Source organism: Onychostruthus taczanowskii, unplaced genomic scaffold, assembly GCF_017590055.1.
Source record: "Onychostruthus taczanowskii isolate IOZ18803 unplaced genomic scaffold, ASM1759005v1 scaffold35, whole genome shotgun sequence".
Taxonomy (NCBI): Eukaryota; Metazoa; Chordata; class Aves; order Passeriformes; family Passeridae; genus Onychostruthus; species Onychostruthus taczanowskii.
Genome location: NW_024500905.1, coordinates 1,997,968 through 2,016,892, shown reverse-complemented (window position 1 = coordinate 2,016,892; position 18,925 = coordinate 1,997,968). Strand labels below are relative to the sequence as shown.

The window sequence follows — 18,925 nt, the reverse complement described above, 5'->3', positions numbered from 1 at the left end:
CCTTCTACAGCTCAAGGGTGGTCCATCCCACATCCTGCCACTTTGTGACTCATTATTACTGAAATCTGTAAGATTTTAATAATCACATTTTTGGATTTCTAAAACAGCTCTATTGAGGTTTTTCATCTTCAGGGCCTCAGATAGCCTGTGCTAGAGGATGATTGATGGCCAGCTGACATGTCTGGGGTGCTGAGAGCTAGTGAAACGCACACGGATGAGAAGCCTGCTCACAAAGATAAAGGTTTTTTTTTGCAATTTTTCATAAAAAACACTGTCCAGTTTTCCTTGGAGCAGCTGCTGGTCACACATTAATTACCCTTTAGAAAAGACCATTACCAAAGGCTAATAAGGATTAACCCTGTTGAGGACAAAATACTTGTCCTGTAAAATAATTTTCAATAATCAAGAAGTAATGACTTCTTTCAGAAAAAAATGGCAGATTCTGTGTTTAGGGGAAAGTAAAGAGTTACATAGTTTTCAGCTCCTTCAAAGGACCTCATGAGACACAGAACATGAATTATATTCTAATTGGTTATATCCTAATTGTGTCAGATTACATGGAGAAATAAACTCAAAGCCTTTCCCATATAATATACCTGACAAGCATCTATTATAACATTCTCCAGAAGCAATTTCCAGTAAACCATATTTTCGTGCACAGTCTTTTTAAAAAGTAAAGGAAACCGGAGAGCATATTTGACAGATAAAATTAGAAAATTAATGGACACAGATAATCCACTCAGATATTCAGAACAGGTATATGAAGAACCAAATTCAAAAGAACAGGACAGGGAATGCTTCAATACATGAAGAGAAAAGTGAATGGTACTATAATTTTGCTTTCTTATTCCTTAGCATTATTAACTTACATACATGCATACAGTAGCTCCAATAAGTACTGACCAAAACTGAAAACATTTTTTGTCAAATCCTTCATATATACTAAATCTGACACAGTCTGATTCTCCCTTCTTCTCCTTTTTTCCCAAAAATATCCATTTATACATTGTACTCAGAGTAAAAAGCACACAAATTTTAACTGCATGCTAAATATAATAATCATCACAATAATATTGCTTTGTCCACAGACATATTCACATAATGTGAATAATTTCCTGGTTTGTGAATAAAGTCATATAATAATATTGTTTTAACATTAAACTGTCTGCTATTTCTTGCAGCAGTCTTGGAAAAATATATGAAATAGTTAATACTTTTCCTCAACTCTTTTTAAATACAAAATTTAAAGTGGATGTGAGATGTATGTATCTGTGCACACTTTAAATGCCATTATATGAAGTTCTGTGCATGACTGTTCATTTTGGAGACACTGGCAAAGCTCAAATTGATTTTGAACTTTACATCTGCCTTAGGAATGCATATTAACAGATGATGGACAAATCTGCAACTTCATATAGCGGCTACTGTGTAAGTGATAGGTCTTACATCTGCTGGGAAGAGTGGTGTTGAGGATTATTGCCAACAGATTCTGTTCTAAAGGATAGATTGTTTTCATTGTATTGAGTATATTCTACACAAGGATATATTTTTTACGTAATTTGCTCAATTAATTTTTATTGAGCAAAAAGCCACTTGTAAGAAACTATTTTCAAAATTTGGCACTGTATAATATACTCTTTTGATGATGATTATTGCATTTATCTTCAGTTTGGGAAGGTAGTACAAGAAGATGGCAATGAAATAAACCACAGTCTGTGGTATGCCTTAGATGTGGCATTGATTATGCAGCTGTGACTTTTCCCTTGTACCCCTGTTCCTGCCACCTAGTCAAGCTCCTGACAGTAATGATTCAGGTTCTTATTCTTATTGAGCATCCCTTTCTATTTCTGTAAAAAGGCTTTTGGATTCTAAACAGGTGTAACCCTTTTTTTCTGTACCTCATTAGGCACTTTGCCAAGGAGAGAAAGGCTGATTCAACTTTCCTGTCAAACCGTCTCTTTTAAAGTGGCACCTTTGAAAGTGAGATCTGATATTTTGCTCATGTGTCTGGGTTCAAGTTTGGAAGGCAACAGAGCGTTCCTGGTTATTCCAGAAATAAAATTCGGAAGCTTTAAGGTTGACATTGGAACATAGGATTTTGTTCCTGCATCTCTCACTGAAAAATATATTGTGTTTCAAATATTTCCAGTAAATTTGACCACAGATAAATAGACCTGTCATGGTTTTCTTAAGGTGTAATTATTCATATGAAAAAGCTTTTCAGAAGATCAATTCTGATGGTTTTTGTTTGGGGAAAATTTGCTTTGGAGTAAAAGGGTTTCAGCCCATGCAGAAGCTGAAAAAAATAAATTCTTCATGTTAATATGGTCATATCTGGTGAGTTTATCTTTTACATGTTTGGGCTGCAGCCCTCCTCAAAGCCTGTTAGGATGTTCCTTGCTCTGGGGAGCTATCTCAGTGCCAGTGCCTTTCTGTGCACACCCCAGCAATGACATGCTGCAGTTCCATTGCCCACAGTCAACAGAGCTCCTTTTCTTGGGGAACGATGCCTTGTATGGCCTTTGTTTTGATTCTGTCAAGCTGCCTTACCAAGTCATTTAAGATCTCTTCTGATTCAGTGACTTACTGGTGAACAAAAGGACATCTCACTCTATTTTCATCCTTTCCAAGATATTTTTGCTAGCAGAAGGCCTAGGCATAAACATTCTGCATTGGAAGCTTGGCCTCTAACCTGGTTGCAAGTTGGTGTGGTGTGGATTTTACACCTATATAGATCACAGCTAAATGATGAATGTTAAGGTTGAGGTTTATGCAACCAGCTACAACATTTAGCTGGACCTCATCACGTGGAATAAATAGTGATTAAATGGAACCATCTCTAACTAGTTTTAATTACAAAACGTGGAGGCAAGTGTGGATATGATGAATGCACAGATAATAATTTGAAAAAGAACCACCATTTTATTCTTGTTCTTTTTAGTTTTGTTAAATCTCTGCTGTAGCTGTCATGTGCCAAAGCTGTGTGTTCAGGATTTCAATAATCACTTCCTAAGCTAAAGCTAAGCCTATTTTGTACATTTGATCTTAGTCTCAGCTTGTATTTATACTCTTAATTGCCTGTTTTTCCACCCAGTTAGTGCCTATACTTTGCTCCCCTCACCCTGGACTCAATCCAGCTTAGGAAACAAGATGTCCTGTGATTTTGCCATTGGAATTGCATGTCACATGAACAGTGACCAGCTGCCTTCAGCAAAGCCATGAGGGCCTGACCAATGGGTCACAGGGGTGGGCTGGTGTGGATCTCAGCTGGGAAGCAGCAGCTGGCAGTGGTCACTGCCTGGCAGTGGGGTCAAGTTTGCCTAACCTCAGCTGCAGGATGTGCCTGGGTCCAAATCCGAGCTCACCACGAACCAGCTTCCTTGGCTTCCAGCCTCAGCCTGGGCAAAAAGGCTGTATAGGAGCATCTCACTCATCCAAGAGCACATGCAGTTGTGTCACCATAACACCTGCACCACTATAGCCTCCCTTAGACTGCTACCATACAGGCTTAAAATTAATAATGTAAAAAAAAAAGGAAGAAATTAATTTAAAGAGCTCCTGATTATGCTAGCTAATGTGCCTACCTATCCAGAAAAAGATTATATATACAAGTTACAAAGAATGTTTGCAAACATTATAGTTAATGTGCATACCTTATCAACATACATTGATTTTATACACATCCTTTAATTTAAATAGCTTTGATTTTCTGTCTGGAAGACAAAAGAGAACATTAATGGCCATCGCTTACTGAATTTACAGAGTTGTGCATTAGCTCCTCTAAAATGATCTTGTGTTTGTTATGCTTTACATATTAATATTTAAAATAATATTACAAATGCTGGTAACCTGAGTCATGTAGACATTATAGAAACAAATTGTATATTTGATATTAATTCACCCTGTTACTTCCTATCATCCTCCATAAGATAGTACACCTCTTGCAAAGCTACCAATAGCAATCTCTGTGTGCTAGTTTATTACCTGTAGAGATATCATTATTTCCCTGTGACAGCAAAGTCAAATTCAAGGCATTTTTCATAAACTAGGAAAAATTACCTTTCCAGTGACATATGACACAACCTTCAACTACTAAATGAATCCAAGACAAATTCTCTTGTGGGAAAAGACCTTGCATATGATTTGTCAGCCTTAAAAATATTTCTTGAGAAAGTTAATTCAGAGAGACTTTACAACTGAGCACTGTTTTCTGTTTATATTTAATCTGTACTCTGCTATGATGCATTTCAGAACCAAAACTACAGAACAAAAATTTGCTTTGCTAAATTTCAGCTGTACAAAGACTGTTAGGCCCTCATGGTGAAATCTGAGACCTTATTGGAAATCTCACATAAAAACTGTATTTGTAAATGTCATGCCATGATTTTCAGCACTGAGGTGTTCCAAGAGATTGATGCTGTGATGAGGAGCCTGGGGAATAGAGACTAAAACCGAAGCAAGATGTCTGGGGATTGACAAGGGAGTTAAAGTAGGATGAAGCGGTCGAAGCAAAAAGCATCAGCTTTGGGGTTGAGGAGAGGACAAAAGGATATTCATTAGAAGATCACATTCTTTCCAAACTCTCACACAGATTTAACCTTTTTGCTGCTGCTAAAGATGTTTCTGTAAAGCTGATTGGCACCTGGGCCCCTTAGTGCTGGCTCATATGCAGGATGATATCCCAGAAATGCTACTGCACCCCACAGTTACTGAGATGGAGTAGGTACACTGTGCCTGCCCAAAGCCCAGGGAAGGGTTAATGGCTTCATTACCTCCCCTAGCTGAGATCAAGCTGTGGATCTAAACCAGCTGCGGTAAGAGACAGCTGCCTGGGCATTATGGAGCAGCAAATGGTGAAGCTGCAGGCTGCCCTGGAGGCTTCAGAGATACAGGCTGACAGGAGTGGTACAAAAAGCTATGTGGAGAGAAAAACTGCCAAGCAGGGAGATAGGAAGTTGCAACAGAAGAAAGAAAGGTAGGGAAGGGTGATCTGATATTGCTTGCTCTAAAGCTGTCAGGAAAGAACATTTCTGGATGTCCCACCTGAATGGACTAGGGTGTTTGAAGTTAGAGTAAGGGCTCATAACTGAGTTTGCAAGCCCTTGTACAGGGTCACAGGGTGGTGCTCTTATGATTGGGTAGGGTAGCATGGAATGGGGATGCTTGTCTTCACTACAAGTATGTACAGCAGGCTTCTGCTGTCTTGGTGGAGATTCAGCTGTACAACACAGCTCAGTGCTGTGCAGAGACCCTGAGGCTACCTCTGACAGCAGCACTGTGTGACAACTTTGTCGTGCTTGCTCTTGCACAGGTGATCTTGCTGAAAAACATGTTGGAGCAGTCTGAACAGCACAGTGTTTAGAGCAGCTAAACCTCTTCACCCCAGCTGGATCACAGCTCTTCCAGATGATGGCTGTGCTATATAGATAGACTAAAAATACTGCAAAAGCAAGGCTCTGGGGTTTGCTGAAATGGGGTGACACTACTAGTCTTCTCTATCCTGCAGTCTTGGAAAATTAAGTTTGCTGCATATTCATATAGTCTTAGAATTGGGACTTCCTGGGGTCTGAAGAACTTGCACTTCAAATAAAACCATGGGAGATTACTTATGTACATAACTTTTCAAAAGAAAATTGAGCAGCTTTTTTAGGAAGGGAGCTACATGAAAATTATCTCAGGGGTGAGGTAGGCAAGAAGGCCACATCTCTGCAAAACTGTGTCTGTATTCTGTCACTGTCTGACTCGAACCTGGCTATATGTGAGCACAGCTGCCAGTGAGAAGGTCAGAGTGCACCCAGCTGGGGCTGAAGGGCATCATGCTTGGTGTGTTTGGTAGGAGACTGATCTGGCAGAAGCATAGCTTGTGGTGTATGCCTGTTGTTTCTGATAAAGCAGAAGCTAAAAACCCCTCATAATAAACAAAACTCAGTTCTATTAAGTACTTACTGAAAATTACACAAGGACTTACGATGTTGCAGTCCTGGGTATCCTATTACTTTTTCTTTAGAGTATTTGTTTTGTGCCATTACACTCACTCCCACCATTTAAACACCATTGATACTTTTTCAGAATTTCAGAATGCCAGGGTTTCAAGTGTGTAAACCCCCCAAACATATATTCATATCTCATTTTTAAGCATGTGGCCATTTCTCAGTACAGTAAGTGCAACATTCCAACAGGCATGTTGCCAGTCTATGTCTCCTGGTGCTGATAATTATGTAGAAGCACCTGGTAGCTGATCATAGTCTGGGGTTTGGGGAGGAAAAGTGGGGAAAGAGTGATAAGAATAACTGATGCATGGTGGAGTCATGCAAAGGTGGCTGTCTCTGCAGCTGTATCCTCTGCAACTGCTGAAATGTGAGCACAGGGTGAAAGCTCTCACGCTTGCTGTGTGTCATTCTCTGCTCAACCTCATTGTAACTCCTTTCCTTTGTCCTGTCTTCTCAGTAGAGAAGCATTTGCCCATCAGTGTTTTGCAGTGGGTGGCTGTTCAACGCACAGGCAATTCTGGGACCTGATCAGCTACTCCAGACATTGCTATTTCAGTGTTTTCATGAGGTGCAGCACCTACAGGTGCAGGCACCATACAGTCATCAGTAGCTCCTTTCCTCAAAGGATTTTCCAGTGTTTGGCGGGGTGAAGATAGCAAAGGAGCTTTCGAAAAAGGCTGTGGCTGTACTCAGAAGTCAGCTGCTGAGTTTTCTCCAGTCTGGGCTAGTGAGCCAGCTGTTGGACCATCCTTTCTATTGCTTGACCTGAACTTACTGTGTTTGAACTTATGTAAGTATCAGAGAAAACTGCTGGACACCTACCTACTTGTTGGTGGGGGAGTTTAGTGGGCTTTTCATGCTTGGTAAGGTTCCTTGAACTTCAATGCCTGCTGTGGCATATGCTTCTGTGAAGATCCTTAGTCTCTTTCCGTCTAGGAAATAGCTATATCTGATAATGGGAAAACTGTATTTTCTTCTGTCTTATATTTTTTGTCACTTGTTCTGATCATGTGTTTAAATTTCAGTAAAACCCAAGATTACCATTTAAAATAACCCCTCTCCTTACCAGAAAGATTATCTGATATGTGACTGCTTGATTAAATTGAAGAGATTTTCAGGGATGACTTATTTGCTTTATAAGCCTGTATTTAGTAAGAGAGAATGCAAAGGAGGTGGCTAGATAAAAACCAGAATCTGTAAGCTTCAAGTGCTTTTAATGCAGAACAAAATGGGGGCCTATAATGTACAAAATTTTTTTTTTCTTGTAGCTTCCAAAACTGTCAGCATTAAGAGAAGTAACAAAAAGGATTAATGAAAGTAACAAAAAGGGCTCTTTAAAAATTAGAAACATCAGAAACATTCTCCCTGCTCCTTTCAAGAAGACAAACTGACCATAATTTCACTGTCCACAGTTGTCCAAGTAATGAATGAGGAATGTTTGAGCTCTTCTGTAAGGTGAGGGGACAGCTGAGTCATTAGTGTTGTATTAAACAATGCCTATTGGGACCATACTCCAGCCAAGTTTGGATCTGAATGTCCTTTGCAGTACATGTCTCCTGACACTTTTAATTTTTATACATGCTTTTTAATTTCTGTGTTTTATCAGCAGAATGAAAAGCTGGTGTGTGCAAATCCACCCTGATTTTAAGCAAGTATGCTATGATGCTGTATGTGATCATTCATCTTCTCCAAAAAAAGGGATTAGTGGGAGTTTACAATTATCTAGCTTTACTTCTCCTGAAAAGGTGTTGCAAAATTAATGTCACTAAGATACAAAACCATTTTTCTTGTGGCAAAAATCACACAAGTCAGAGCTTGCCACTTACATTTTCCAGGGTAAGTTTGGTGATTATCCTTTAAATGAACATTGATTTTTTTTCTGTAGGTCCCATTATTTTCAATCCAGAGAGATTGTTCTGTCTTCTTGCATACTTATTATAAATGAATAGAAAACATTTTCACCATACATTATTGCTTTTTTCTTAAAAAAATAGATGGCCTAAACCCTTAAACCAAACCTCTCCCCTTCCCTATGATGTTCAGAATGCCAGATCCAGACTATTCTTAGTGCAGGAGATATTTCTGTGCTTTTATAACTGGCTGACCCACAAGGTGGCACTAAAGAGAAAAGTGACAACTTGGCTAATAAAAAGTGAAAACCAAAGGCAAAATACCATATGCTGAATCAATATTATTTTAATTAGGGGCATAGTTCCTTTATTGTCAGTTAAATTTTATTTCGTGAAAAGCCTTAAAGCTATATAGCAGCAAGGATGGTTCATTGCCCCCGTCCCACATCAAAAGTTAAGTTTTTAAAGGAACAAGGAAGACATAGGCTGTCTGCTTATCACAGCTCCAGAATCTTAAGGAAAGTGATTGTTATCAAAATCTGGTTTAATTAATTTTCTTCTCTAAGGAATAAGGAATTCAAATGAACTAAAACCTGAAAACTTCTTTTCAGTCATTAGTCATATTGGTAAGAAATATAACACCAGGAATTGTGTATTGCCTGCAATGTAAATGTATTATCTTCTGGAATGTTTTGATTGTTTAATTTTTGTGTCTTTGATGTTAAGTGCTCTGGTCTTACTTCATAAGCAAATTATTTGAAACATTGGGTTCTGTGATCAGGAATTTTTAACCAACAGAGGTTAAATCTTGCCACTTTGATGAAGAAAATGAATCCTCACCAAAAACATCTTATTAGTAAAACACTTTTTGAGATCCAAGTTTTACGTGAGTAGTTTAACACTTTTCTAACAAGAAAGTAGCAGCCATGACTCCTGTAGACTGTTCTGTGGAATGCTGATGTGAAGCTTTCAACATAATGAAAAAATGATATCTAAGTCTATTTTAGACCTTGAAAACCAGACTAGTTATAATATTTTTAATTTTCCTGAGATACGTGCCTATGGTATCAGCACTATTATGGGCGATAGGGGGCAGGAGTTTACTTGCAGAAACAAACTCAAAATAGTACTAATGCATCAAGAAGAAAATCCTTAAAACTATAATGAAATATTTTTCTCTGAATTGAGCAGTGTTACAGAATACCGGGTAGTGGGCTCTGGGGGCCATCGAATGATCAGATATATTGGTAATGTATTTTGATCCTTGAAATTGCAACTTTACAACCACCCTGGAAATCAAGAGTCACCCATGGGTAGTTTGAAAGACTTGTATCTAGAATTATTACTAAGTAGGATATTTTAACGTATTTTAAATGTTGGTTAAATTATCAGCGCTGCTGCTGCATTTAGAATAGTTTTATCACTACAAGTAGTTATGTGCTTTGTTTTTTGGTTTCATTTTTAAAAAAAATCAATAACTGGTATTCTACATTCAAAGACCTTGTTTGATTCACTCACATTATTCATTTTGTGAGAAAATTCAATCATCTAATCCTCAGGATCCCAGTAAAATCAAACCAGAAAAATTTTGGCTTAAAAGAGCACTGAGGCAAACAATCTTGACAGGAAGGGAACTCCTCTTCCCTTTCATAATTTGTGCCCCCCATTTATGACTCCCCTTTGGCACTTGCTCCATTTTAAAGGCCCAAAGAAAGTCACGTTCTGGCAGGTACCAAAGTGCTTTATTGAAATGAATTATAAAATCACAGCAATCATAAACACACTGACTTTTTTCCTTGTGGTCCTTATTCAGAGAAAGTTTGGGATCAATCAGCATTTAGACTGAGGGATCTCACAGTGATTCTGTTTGTAGATGCTTGTGATTGTTTTAACAGACCATTATTGAAGAACTGGTGTGGGCTGATCTTCCTCTGCTGTAAAAGTCTGGCCACATTTCTGAAAACATTGCCTATTTCATGCTTACGCTGGACATCTGGCAAATCAAATATCTCTAAGGGACTTTGATTGTCCCTTTGAAGATCAGGGCAGGTGAACATTGGAGGCTGAGGTGAGTATCAGCGCACATATCCTTTCTTAGGGAGCCCATAGCAGGATACAAAAGATTACTGTGGAGCTGATAAAATGCATTCATATTCTCATATAATGTCTACTAGACAGAAATATGGGGCCGGAGGCAGGTGATGGTAAAGCACAAATATTCTTGTACAAGGTGGGACTATCTAGACAAGCTGAATCAGGAGACCCACAAGGAAATATCCATGTTTTTGCCTTGTAAAATGGAAATCGGACATGGAAAGAAACAAAAGAGCATATTATGTTATGCATAATATATTATGTTTATAACATATTAATATATATTATGTTTCTAATTACTATAATGTTACAAAACACGCAAAACTCTGTATTGAAATCTAATTCCAGAAGTCTGAATATTTATTGTAGAGTTTAAAGGATGAAGAGATTATCCACAGATGTTTTTAAAAATGGGGTTTAATCTAAATGTTAATGGACGCAAACCCTTACCTTGCCCACTACAACGTTCCTTGTATTTTTAGTGAAAAAGGTTCAGTAGATAAGACACAATCTAGACATGTAAATGTTGGTTCTTAACACAATCTGGAGTTTCCACAAATAATTCTTCTTGTCCCCCTGAGACTAACTTCTTACCACTAATTGATTCCAATTAGCCAGTTTTAAGTGTAATTATTCAGTGAAAGAAACAAACACTATTATATCTACGCTCTACATTCCACTACTAAAAACATGGCATTATTGAACTTGTGGAGTTGAAACGGTTCATGCTTAGAAAAAAGGTATCTTCAAGAAGCTGCGTTTAAAAACACTGAGAAAAAAACCCTTGTAAATAAGCTGGAATATGCTTTAACTAAAACTTGCTAGTGGAAAATGAGAACACTTGTTTTCCTTCTTAAATTACTGCTGTAATGAAGAAAAAGAAATGTAAGGAAGAAAAAGAAAAATCAGTTGCTGATTGGATGGGGATAAATATGAAAACAGAACATCTGGGGAAAAGAATACATCTCAGACACCCAAATTGAAAATGTAAAATATTTAGGTCTCATATGAAAGTAGATACTCCTAAAACTTGAGAAAGAAAATGCTGACTTTTGAAAAATGAAAAAGTATTATGACTTTGTAGGGTAGTACTGAGTAGTTTAAAAGGACTGGAATATAAAGGAAGTAAATTCCCCAACAAAGGGTGGTGATGGTGTGATTTCAAGGCACAAGGTGAACGGAAAGAAGCAGGTGCCCACTGGGGCCTGGTGGTGCACAGACAATGCTCTGTTGATGCCTCCTCTGATGTTCCTTCCAACTCCAGAGGTGACAGGAAAGAAAGGGGTGATGATAAGAGAAAAAAGTAGGAAGGGAAGAGAAGGATCAAGGTTACTATGGAGCCCCTTTGTCCTGTGGCAAACTTCTATCTTCTCATTCCATAGGACTTTACCCACAGCACCAAGCCCCTTCTTCATGTATCTGTTCCTTTAAAAAATGAAACACAAAACTTGTCCAAGATAAAGCCGTACCTAGACATCTGGACATCTCTAGCTATAAACTAAACATAAATAGTGCTTACTGCCAATGAACTGCCAAGTAAGAAAGGTCATTTATACAGATGACATGAGGGTGAAGGAGCAGAAAACAATGGAAAGCATGTTCCTTTTCTTGGGATGTTTAAGCCAGCACAAATCACCGTGTGTCAGCTTGTTTTACAATCTAGTGTTTTCACTTTTAATTAGAAAGTCTTTCCCTTAGCATTTTTCTTAGCAGCAATTTTTAAACTAAACAGAAGTTGTATTCCCCAGTGCCATATGTTAAACCTGACATGTTACTGAAAATGTCTTTTGGAAAAAACAAAGCAAAAGAAAACCAACTAAAAAACCACTAAATGTAGGACCACTGTCCCACTCCACTCTCTTTGGCCTACTTGTAAGCCTCAAGAGCACACAGCTGTCCCATTAGATAGTATCAATTATTTGAGGAATTAGTCATAACTGAAAGGCCAATGGATGATAGACTGATATTTCCTCTTTTGCTTCACTGGCAACCTGTGTAGCTGGAAACAGTCATCCCCCACTTGGTCTTGTAAGTAACAGCTAGACGGAAGCTGTGTCTGTGGGGAGTGAGTAGTTCATAATACTCTGAAAGGTCACCTTGTTGATGTTTTTTGACCAATATATTAGTAGGCTATGAAGTGTAGTCCATTTTAGGACTTAAACAGGAGGGATTAAGACCTATGGGTATCCTTGACTTTAAAGTATGCAAGGAGAATCCAGCTATGACCAGAGAAATGCCTGACTGAGGCTAAAAGGGTCAGTGGAGCACTGACTGATGGTGGCTGATGCAGTCTTCTTTCCCCTGTAATTTTTCCCAATATAAATTGTTGATTTTGGGCTTTGCATAGAAGGACACTTTCTGAGCCTCTTTTTTTAATTTTTTTTTTTTGAGTAGTGTCAGTATGATAAAGTCCATCTGTAAACCTCTGCTATATACAGATGAATGAAGGATGGATCACTTGGAATAAAAACCAGCCATAGTTGGGCAGACTCAGAAAAAATATAATGTGCCAATCTTTGGGTTGGATGAACTGTACCCAGCTGCATGATATACAATGAAGTTACTCATTTACAGTGCTTTTCTTCCAAGACTGTAAAGCACCAGTGTGAATACTGAGAGGTGTTGCAATCCTAATGTAACATAAACTACAGCTTTATGCGGGTCCCTCATCAGCTCTTTGGAAGCCATGCTATCGGATGGTATAGAATTGGAAACTGTGCTATCTGAAGTTTATCCATGTTTCTTCTGATACTTGTCTAGAGAGGGCCATCTCCATAGCAATTCAATTAAGGTGAGACACACTCTTTTATTTTGTATGAGTACCTGAAACCCTAGGCTATAAGCTCATAAAATGAGATTGCATACAAGATGTTGATGGCCTATGGGAAGTTTTGAACAACAGGAAGTTGTTATCAGGATTTTGCTGAAAAAATGATCCATGATCTGATATATTTTCAAATGCTCTTTGCAGAAAGACCAAAGGAGTTGCAAAATTCAGAGGCAAAACCCATGAAATCCAAGTCTATGTTTATAACTGTGGACAAATGGAAAAACAAGACTTTTTCCCAGATGTAGACACAAGTTTTTTGGGGAGCCTTTGTATTTTCTTAAAAAAAAAGTCTACATATAATGGTACACTAAACTACTTTCAGAGAGTAGCATTTGAGAACAAATTACAAGTTAATACCATCTTTGACCTGTATCTGGTCAAGCCATATTTTAGAAACCTGTCATTACTAATATGAAGAAGAGGTTAATCTGGTAATGTGAAGTTTCAGAATGATGGATGAGTCAAGGCTCATGAGCTATTTAACACAATACCTAGCTGCACCTCCTTGTTGTAAGTCTCCAGACTGACAAGCCCAAAGAGGAGGGGTTGCAAACCTCTCAGTAATTTGTTTCTGCAACGATGAAATCTGGAGGTGAATCTAGACAGCCTTAATTCCCACCACTCATGCCTTGTGTCAGTTTTTGGGGTGCTATTACAACTTGTCTTAAAAGGAATCAGTCTCATGGCTCCTTGTTAGCATGCAACTTAAACCTTTTACATACCCTCTCTCATACTGACCCTTCAGTTTATAGACTAATATTGTTGAAGCTAAATTGCATGACTGACTCCCTTGGCAGTGCTTGGAAGAGATTTTAGCCTGGAGAGTTATGTATTTGTTATCTGTACATCAAGACGGCCAGAATGATGCTCCTGTGCTGTCACACAGACACTTGTATCTCTCTCTTTAAAAGTGGCTGATCTGGTTAGCCCAACTGCCTGCTGCTCATCGCTTTTCTGAGAAGGCTTCAAAAAAACCGTAACCCGTGAAACTTGTAACTATCCAACTGTATTTAATTAAAATTATTAAAAGTTAGAAATGTTTATAAATGGGACATAATGTACCACTTTAGTCCAGGTTACTTCTACTCTTGAATTACATCTTTGCCTGAACATCTCCCTGCACTGCTGACAGGAACAAACATAACGGAAAGTGCAGTTCAGAGAGAGACAGAGGAAAACACTGCCTATTTTACTAATGCCTGATACTGACAGCCTGCACACGAAATCTTAAAAGCACTCAGGCACTTCCTTTTGTGCCCACTTTTAAAGGGTTTAATGAAACATATAGAAACATTTTAAACCTGTAGCTTTGGATGTTATTTTGCCATGTCAGTTCCTTTTTTTTTTTTCCAAATCACATAGCAATAGTTTTCTACCTTTCTACATCAACTTTAGTCAACAAATAATGAAGACTGGTTTTGGATAATAAAATGTTTCTGTTCTGTGACTTGTTCTAATAGGTGGGCAGCCAAATATCACCACAGGAAATATGAGGCAATGCTAATTATTGAGGAAAATCTTAGTCCTCCTAGGACATACAAACACAATTAGCAAGTGTATCAACATACCTCTTATTAAACATTGTTAAGATTAAAAACCTTTTTTAGGCTGTGCTGCAAGATAAAAATAAAGGCTCATTTCTTTCCAGAGACAGTAGACCTGAACAGAATCCTTCTACAGGACTATATAAGGAAGGTAGCAAACTCCTTATACTGAAACTGGCAATCCTTAACTGGTTTGAGTGTCAATAAATGATCATTTGCATTCTGCAACAGCATGCAAAGTGATGTAACACTTTTTGAAGATGTCGAAGATTCAGGACAAAGAAAGATTAGGCATTTCCTCTTGAAGTAAAATGGCTAATATATCACATTTAATTAAACTCTTCAGATTTGCTTTGCTTATGAAAGAAGTGCAGGACTTGATTTTTGTGTTCTTTTCACTATGGAAAGTAAGGCCTTTATCCTGTGAATTGTTATGTATGCATTTGACTTGATGTACAGCATATATTCCCATAGATTCCACAGGACTGAATGCCAAAGATAGACACATCTGACTGCTTACAAGATTGGAGCTGAAGAGCTTCAAAAGAGAAAATGAACAGAGATAGTTTTTGAAGTATGCAAGCAAAATAAGGGGAACAGAGATGCTTTCAGACATTGATCTAGATCATTGCTGTATATATTAATTCTGTGTGTTTGCAGATCCTATGTACAAAAGTTTGGGTGCAGGTGGAAAAAGTAGGCTGATGAGGTTTTCCAGACAGGGGTTCACTCCTAGGTGTACTCAAGGCAAGTGTTGCTGTATTATCGCAGGCAGCATTTAACACATCTTTAAATCCCTCCAGCTGAGAGGTGGGGGTTCACCACCGGCAGGAAGGTAAGAGAGGGAGTCCTGGGGCCGCGTAGTAACGGCAGGGGGATTTCTGAAAGTACCTGCCAACGCTTACGGCGCGATTCTTTTTCTGGGCATATTAATCCTATCGATTTAAGTAGGAGTATTTATCTTTTTCTGAGCTCCATCCTCACGTTAGTATGACAGCACTATTGTCGTTCAAACACATAGTCGGCGGCTCTTTATTAAGTCTCTATAAATATGACACAGTAAGGGCATTCAATATTTATGTGGAGAGCACACGCATTGGTGTGTAATCCCGGGCAGTCCTGCGGCTCGGAGGCTTTGCAGCGTCCCCACTCCCGGCGCAGCCCGGCCCTCGCCCTCCGCCCGCCCCGGCCGGGGCTCCCTCCGCCGCCTCAGCGACCTCCCCCGGAGCCGCCGCGTGTGACACACCGGAGAAAAGCCTCCCTCGTCCCCGCGTCGCTCCCGCCTCCCGCCCCCGCCCGCTCCCCCGGGGCGCCGCCGTCACCGCCGGCAGCCGGAGCAGCCGCTGAAGCCGAGGGGCGGCGGGGCTTGCCCGCCTCTCCCCCTTCCCATCCTTTCCCTTCCCTTCCTTCGCCTCTCCCCGGTGCCTATATATAGCCGCCTCTGCGCTAGCCAGCCGGGAGATTGCTCTGTACCTGCAGGAGACAGGAAAAAGAAAATAAGAGGAGCGACTCTCCGGAGCCTGACCCGCTATCAGGAGGAGGAGGAGGACGGGCCCGGCCCGCGCCGCTGTCCGGTGCCACCGGCCCCCGGTGCCGGGCGAGCCCCGCGGGGACGGGCCGACCTGCGCGGCGGCGCCCCGGGGGCGCGCATGGCTCGGGCGCTGCCGGGGCCGGGCGAGGAGCCCGACCCCGGCCCCGGCGGCTCGGGACGCGGGGGAAAGAGAGCTCCCTGCGGACGGCGGCGCTAGCGGGGGGGCCGGGGCGGCAGAGCCCTCCCCCCTGGCGCCGAGGTGCGCTCGGCGGCATGTGCTGAAGTGCCCCGCAGAAGCCTCACAAGTTGCCTGCGCGCCGTGGCCCGGCAGCCGGACGGCGGGAAGCGCCCGCCGCCTCTTGCCTGACCCGACCCGACCTCGTCCCGTTCCGCTCCCCGAGGGCTGCTCCCCCGCGGGGCTCCCGGCGGCCAGGGTGATGCGGCTCGTTGGGAAGTGAGAGACCGTGCGTCCCACGCGGGCCGAGGGGCCCCCTGCCTCGGAGTCTCCCATGCTTTCGGGGCCCCCTCGGGTGGCGGCGGCCCCGCGGGAGGCGGGGGCGGCGCTGCCGTGATGGCCCTGGAGAAGCGGGAGAAGCGCCCGCCCGTCACCCCCATGATGATCGAGGAGGAGGCCGCCTTGCGGAACGGCAGCCGGGGGCTGCCGCCGGGACCCTGGGCCGAGGCGGCGGGGCCAAGACCCCGCACCACGGAGCGGCACATCGCCGTGCACAAGCGCCTGGTCCTGGGCTTCGCCGTCTCCATCCTAGCGCTGCTGGCGGTGACCATGATCGCCGTGCTGCTCAGCGTCCGCTTCGAGGAGTGCGGCGCCGCCGCCGACGGTCCGCCGCGGGCCGGCGGCAACGGGACCCTCTCGGGGGTAGCCCGGCAGCCGCCCGGTGCGGGGCAACCCCTCGGCCGGCCGGAGGAGGAGGCGCGGGGCGGGGAAGCGGCGGAGGAAGAGGAGGAGGAGGAGGAGGAGTGGCAGCGGCGGCGGGAGCTGCCGCCCTGGGCCCGGCCGCGGCTGCCGCGGCACCTGCGGCCACTGCACTACAACCTGATGCTGAGCGCCTTCATGGAGAACTTCACCTTCAGCGGGGAGGTGAACGTGCAGCTGGAGGTGCGTAACGCCAGCCGCTACATCGTGCTGCACGCCCACCGCATGCACATCGAGGCGGTCCGCGTGGCCGAGGACAAGCTGGCCGGCGGTGTGCGGGTGGCCCGCACCTTCTTCTACCCCCAGACCCAGGTGTTCGTCGTGGTCCTCAACCGCAGCCTGGAGGTGCAGAGAAGTTACAACCTTAAGATCATCTACAACGCCCTCATCGAGAACGAGCTGCTGGGCTTCTTCCGCAGCTCCTACGTCCTCCACGGCGAGCGAAGGTAGCGGACGGGCCGCGTCGCCTCAAACCCAACTCGGTCCGAAGTTGGCGGCCCCCGCGCCAACTTCGCGTAGGGCGGCGCTAGGACCCGGCGGCCGCGGCGCCGCCAGGGGGGTGATGCCGCGGGCTCCGCGCTGCCCGGCCCCGGTGCCGATGGGTGCGGGGCTCGGCCGGCTGCCCGGGCAGGGGGCTACGGCGGGGGGAACGGCCGCCAAGGCCGGCTGGCTGGTGAGCGCAGGCCAGGCCTCGCATCCCCCCGCCACCTCTCTCTGGTCATCTCCGTAGGACTCGGCTGTCAGAGCAGAGATGCGGAGGTTCTCGGGGACGGCGAGCCCTTGCCCGTTCCAAGCTACCGACCGGTGTCGTGAGATAGCCGTGAGAGCGGCTGGAAGGCGGCCGAGGCTGAGGGACTGCGCGGGAGCGAGGGGGGCGGGCGGAGCTGCCTCGGGCTGCGGGGCGGCGCGGGCCGGGGCCGGGGGCAGGCCGGGCCGGGGTTAGCGGGGCCGCCGGCAGGTGAGGGAGCGCTCCGCCTGCACGCCCCGCCTGCGCGGGGAGGGCCGCGGGGAGCGGCCGGCGGGTCAGGAGATGCCCCAGAGCAGCTTGGGGACGGACGGTGGCAAGGAGCAAACTTGAAAGGGTGCCACCAGTGAAGCAGACCGTCCGCTAGGTCCTTGTCAGGGCAGAGGCTCCGGGTCTGTTTCACACAAAGACTGTGTTCGGCAGCCGTGTGCCCTCGTATGACAGAGCCTCGTCAGGTTACAAACAGCGGCGAGACTTCTGTTTTGCTTTTTTTTCTGTTTGGCAAAGCAAAAACCATGGTGGGATGCGTTTTCACATGAGGTGAATATGTTTACAGTACAGCTGGGTCGCGGCAGATTTACAAACTGTGACCCGACAAACCTCATTCATTTGCGGGCAGAGCAAGATTCAGTCTTGTTCTGTATTTACTCATGTAGTTAAAGCCCCTTGGGTCCCTGTCTAGGCCCTTGTTGCGGTAGGCAGGGTTAGTGTGCAGGGCCCAGTTTAGCCAGTTACAGAGGCTTTCTTTTTAAAGAAGGTGTTTTCTAACCCCATTGAGATTTTGTAATGGAAAAGAAAGGCAAGGGTGGACTTCTTGGTAGTTCTGGCATGGTTTATAATTTTAGAATTGGATTCTTTTTAAGCTGTCCTTTCTTGAAGTATCTGTGCAGTGACAGGTTTTCTTTTCCTGAATCTTACTGTTTTAGATTGTGGAAACAATTTAAGTGAAACAAAGATTTTATAGTTGGAAGAACTGGACAAAAATATTAAGACATGAAAAGCATCCTCACCACTCAATTAAGTCAAAAGCCCTTTTATTAAAACATATTTTCGTTGCTGTGATTACTGACAATTTTCAAAAACCTGATATTAGAACCGCAAGCAGGATCGAAATTAAGTTTTTGCAATTTGTCATCAGAGTGAAATCAAAAGGAAATTTGAAAAAGCACAGTTGTAAGAAAAGACGTGGATAAAATGCCTTTTGTCACGGTTGACTGAATGGTTGGGGTAATAGGGAGTTTTTACAGACCTGTATTGAAATGGGCAAATCAGAAAACAAAATACTGTTAACAGCAGGGGGTATGATTCACTTTACAAATCTGAGACGTTATTTAAGCAGTTATTATTCTCATGTACTGTGACTTTGTGTAGGAATAATTGAACTGTCAAATAGGTGTGGCAGTGACA

General features: G+C 43.1%; 1 protein-coding gene across 1 annotated transcript in view; it reads left to right on the top strand.

Annotated features, from left to right (window-relative positions):
* Positions 1-16,410: 16,410 nt before the first annotated feature.
* TRHDE (thyrotropin releasing hormone degrading enzyme) overlaps positions 16,411-18,925 on the top strand; it is a 197,922-nt gene continuing 195,407 nt past the window's right edge. Inside the window, exon 1 of the mRNA XM_041411306.1 lies at positions 16,411-17,219. Within this exon, the coding sequence (XP_041267240.1) occupies positions 16,411-17,219 (809 nt within the window). The remainder of the gene's footprint in view (positions 17,220-18,925) is intronic.